This window comes from Lolium perenne, chromosome 4, assembly GCF_019359855.2.
Source record: "Lolium perenne isolate Kyuss_39 chromosome 4, Kyuss_2.0, whole genome shotgun sequence".
In the NCBI taxonomy this organism is placed as follows: domain Eukaryota; kingdom Viridiplantae; phylum Streptophyta; class Magnoliopsida; order Poales; family Poaceae; genus Lolium; species Lolium perenne.
This window is the reverse complement of record NC_067247.2, coordinates 156629755-156634361: the sequence shown is the minus strand read 5'-3', so window position 1 is coordinate 156634361 and position 4607 is coordinate 156629755. Positions and strand designations below refer to the sequence as shown.

The window sequence follows — 4607 nt, the reverse complement described above, 5'->3', positions numbered from 1 at the left end:
GCAAAACTTTAGAATTAACAAAAACTAATATGCGTGAAAGAAAGCAAACATGCTAAAATGTTAAGATAGATTACGAGATGTTATAGATCTCTCCAAGTTTAAAAATCAAGACAGGTGGGATCAAATAATCCCTTGCGATTATTTTTTCTCTAAGGTGAAGGGATGGAGTTTCCTGTTAGCCTCCTCCAAATCAGAGATACGTCGGAGAGACTTCCGCAAGTCAAGGCGCATGTCATGAAATTCAATCTTTATCGAAAATTCAGTCTAGCAGCACACTACGACAGCAGTACTGCAATGCGAGGAGAGTCTAACACGTCAGTAATTTTTTTTTTCCAAACGACCCCCAATAACAGGGCCAGGTTCCACTATCATCGAGATAACAGAACATCAAACAGAAGTTCTAGTGTCATTTTTTTTTGCAGTACACCAAACAGAAGTTCTAGTGTCATTTTTTTTGCAGTACTTTAGCTAAAACTAACGAAACAGAAAGCTAGGCGCACCGCTACTGCTAGTGTTTGCAGGAGCAACGAATAGCACGTCAGGATAAATACTTAATTCAACATACATACATACGAATACAAGCTATCAAACTTTTGAAGATGCTGATATTATGTTCACTCGTGTGCTTGTAAATTTGTGTGAAATAATAAAAGGAATGTTCTGAGTTTCTTTTTAGACAAACCGCAAAAGTGATTTTCCATGAAATTTCACAAGCACAAATGTAATCCGAACATTTATTTGGCCAAAAAAGATGCAACTGGATGCATGTTTGATATGATCACTGAGATAAATGGTTTGTGCAAGAAAGGTAAATCAATAGACATCAAGTTATTATCGACATCATCAGTGCTTAGCCCACATAAATCGACGGTTGCAAAAGAGTGGCTCTTATTACAAGTTCAGGAAATAGAAACACGATTACAGGACAGTTTCCAGGCTCATCAACTTTTCAATGGACAAGGTTATGGCCAATGATCAGGTCACTCACTGAAAGTAGCATCCAGTCATCATTTGAGCTTTTCAAAGAGCTTTGAGGCTACCTGTAGATACATATACCAGACATATTGTTCAGTCTCTATCTTGGCAGTGCTTTCCTGCAGCGAGATTTTCGCAATATTAATCTGTAGCTTAAAAGTAGGTTACTTACACACTTGTCGACGCATGACAAATAGTCAAAATATTGCCCAGTGCAGTGCTTGTGCCCAGTATCGTCAGCCTCGACTCTCTTGACACATTTCTGCGGAACATTGGAGAAGTAATATTGTATGAGTATCATTTATGGATGACAAAACTATCGCAATAAAATCAAACACATGCTGCAGAAATATCAAATTCAGTATGCACAACTACTGTGGCAATGAAGATCTATATGATTCTCAACTCTACAATCAAAGTGGGAAATTCGTGATAATTGGACAGAGCAATGAAGATCTATGTGATTCTCAACTTTACAATCAAAGTGGGACATTCGTGATGTTCGGACAGAGAAACCCACGGAAGTTCTGGTGAGTTACCGATATAATGTGTGTCGGAAACAGCATCACAGAGGATTATAGGAATCCTCACGGTTCTACCAATCTACGAGTGAATTATTAAACAATCCTTGAAAAAATTTAACAGTGTCATGGCAGCAAATAAGAAAATTGAGTTGTGCAGCTTTCTTAGATGTCACATGTTATATTTGAACAAGATCAGAGAAAAAATATAAGTTTAACAAAAAAAACATGAATGTCACTTAGTGTGAAAAACTGCCAAGAATAAGTCTGATGCAGCCAGCGCTTATTGCAAATATTATGACAAACTTTGATGGCAAACAGTCAGAACTCGTGCATTCACATGGCAAATAAGTAGGTGTACATAATTCATCTACTGTAGTAGATTATAGGAAACAAGCTCTGGCCAATCTAGTCACTTGGTCAGTTACCCACACAGTAGACAGATCGAAAACAACATCATATAGGAATTGTTCCATGATTATACAAACACAAGAGCGCAATTTCTCAAAACTTCAGTGATTGAAATATCAGTACCATCACATTAAATTATCACACCAAATCAAGAGGGTGTTACCACAAAATAATTAAGTGCACACCTCATAAGCATAAAATGGTTTTACACATTGTGGCTTGCAACGGTCCTCGAGATACTTCTTTGGATCAACAGGTTCCTCATCCGCCCTGAGATAAAACAACAATAGAAAATTACGAAAGTTAATGAAACATGGCTGTCTTATAAACCTTTTAGGAATGTTGGAACCGATAAGCCTCTTTGCTATGAAAAAGATCTCAAAGTTCACAATACGGAAACATCTGAAACTCTGGTGATTACTATCGTGAAACGGTGAAAACAGAAATGTGCGGAATAGGCTCTCAACAAGCATGAGCAGTTCAGTATTCTTTCTACAACTTAAAGAAGAATCCCAAGTCAGCCGTATAAATCAAGTGACAACTTAATAATTACATAGCTGTCATAAAGAGCTGCGTATAGGGTACAACATAGTTCGTAGTCAGGTAGCTCTCACAAGAATTACTGTTCTCTTCTAGGCTGATTACTTACAAAGGACTTATAGAAGATGAAGGCGTCACCAAAGACGAAACACCCAGGGAGGATGCGGTGTGTTTAAGAGAGTATGACCCACAAACCTCCCAATTCCACATAATATAGGATTCGAGGCATCTTAACCTATAATGTATAGTCAGATAGGGCTTCTTATATCAAAATTATCCATGCAGGCCATGAAATGCAATAGACTACTTCAGAGCCTTCTAACAAGTAAACATAGTGGCAGCATACGTATTTCCAATTGTTGATGCAGTTGGAGCAGATTGGACAGCACAACTATATCCCTAAACCATAGAAGATAGCCTCGGGCTCTTCATTCTACAGGTGAAAGCAAACATCAAGCTGCCCACGCACATGAGAAACCATCCATAGTTATCTTAGCCACACACTTCTACTCCATAGAAACAGAACACACTGAAAAGAGATAAACAATGCAGGTGCAGCTGCTCTTACAGACGAAGGCACAAGGCAGCCATTTGAATCTGAACTCTTTACTTCACAATATGATAGTGCGAATAAAGAGCTTCAGACAGGGTATGATAATGAATCTTGGGTCAGGTAACTAATAAAGGACCTGTAGTTTCATTCTAAGCTTGTTCTATACTTTATGTCCTCATACCGGCCCTGGAACTGGAGCACCAAATCTCCCATCAGATGCATTATACAAGGTTAAGCAGTCTCCAAACATGAAAAGCCCAGGAGTATTGCAGTGTCCTCACAAGAAAAAGAATCCAAGACACCCCAGTTCCACATAAGAGTTCATTCCAATAGATCCTTAACCCTCCATTATAGCAGTAGTAAAAATTATCCATGAGAAATGGCGCGCGCAATTCAACACACTAGTACTTTAGATCCTACCATACTAACAGCCAACATACTAGCGGAACACCCGTTTCCATCAGCTGCTGCATTTGGAGCAGATTGGATAGCGTGACTACATCACTACACGTTACTAGAAGATAGCCCCGAGCTCCCATTTCTCCGAGCCAAAGCAAACATCAAGCTCCCCACACAAAAGGAAAGCCAGCAAATCTAAGCACGCGTTCCTCTCGGTCGCGTCCTAACTTCCGACAGAGCCACCAGCACACATTTCCCCCCACGACCACGACCACAAAGCAAGCTTGCTCTTCCCCATTCCGTGACCCGCCAGAGACCAACCAAACAGCTGGATCTTTTTCCCTGGCGTAAGCCCGTAGCTCCGGCAATCTAGCTTCAATCGACAGGAGAGACACGCATACGGGACACGCACGGGTCGCAGACGAGATTCAGGCAGCTACCGAGCAGCGGACAGGGAAGGAGAGGAAGGCGCGGGGAAGGATGAGTACTCACATGGCGATTGTGCGATCCGGGCGATGGCGAGAAGAGGCGGGGGATCTGATCCGGGAGGCTGGTCGGAGTTAGGGCTCGCGAGTGGGGGGAATTTGGGAACTGGTTGGCTGACCTGACCACGAGGAGGAAGGAAGAGGGTGATGCTGCCAGCGTGTGCGTGCTCGGTCTGTTTGGACTGGAGATTGGGACGTAGACTTCGGATTCTTCCGGACCGGCCCAGCCCAGCCCAGCCCGTATGCCAGCACAAAGCTGGGGGCTCTTTTGAATTGAAGGAGTTTGAAAGTTTTTTTTTTCCACAGGACTCTAAGAAGACCTACTCCTCTAGTAGAGAAATTGGGCATATTCTAATCTCGAATAGAGATCACGGTTGTGGGATACATATGGGTATTCTATCGATCCTATTAAATCGAGTGTGAAATATTTGACTTGCCCTCAAATCTACTCTATGTCCAAACATTTCTACTAACAACGCTCAAGAATCTCTTGGCTCCGCTCAGGGGACAGAAACACAATGTTCTTTCACCGTAAAGCAACGTCGAGACAAAAGAAAAATAAGATCGATAAGCTACAGAATAATAGTGGAGATGTAGTTTCATATACAGATAAAATGGAGAGTCTGGCAACTGAATTCTTCAAAGATTTGTACACTGCAGATCCGGAGGTCCAACCAGAAATTGCTGTTGATCTTCTGAAGAAGAAAATAAATGACCAAACCA

General features: G+C 41.4%; 1 protein-coding gene across 2 annotated transcripts; it reads right to left on the bottom strand.

Annotated features, from left to right (window-relative positions):
• Window positions 1-794: 794 nt before the first annotated feature.
• LOC127294257 (cytochrome b-c1 complex subunit 6-1, mitochondrial) lies at window positions 795-4022 on the bottom strand. Of its 2 annotated transcripts, none has more exons than XM_071818861.1 (4): window positions 3892-4022; window positions 2093-2177; window positions 1148-1237; window positions 795-1040 (listed from the first exon to the last, which is right to left on the bottom strand). In XM_071818861.1, coding segments are annotated over exons 1-4 (210 nt in total). In that variant the 5' UTR covers window positions 3894-4022; the 3' UTR covers window positions 795-1007. The 2 variants fall into 2 exon arrangements, with proteins under 2 accessions (XP_071674962.1, XP_051179996.2); XM_051324036.2 differs by lacking the exon at window positions 3892-4022 and adding an exon at window positions 2557-2672.
• Window positions 4023-4607: the final 585 nt, after the last annotated feature.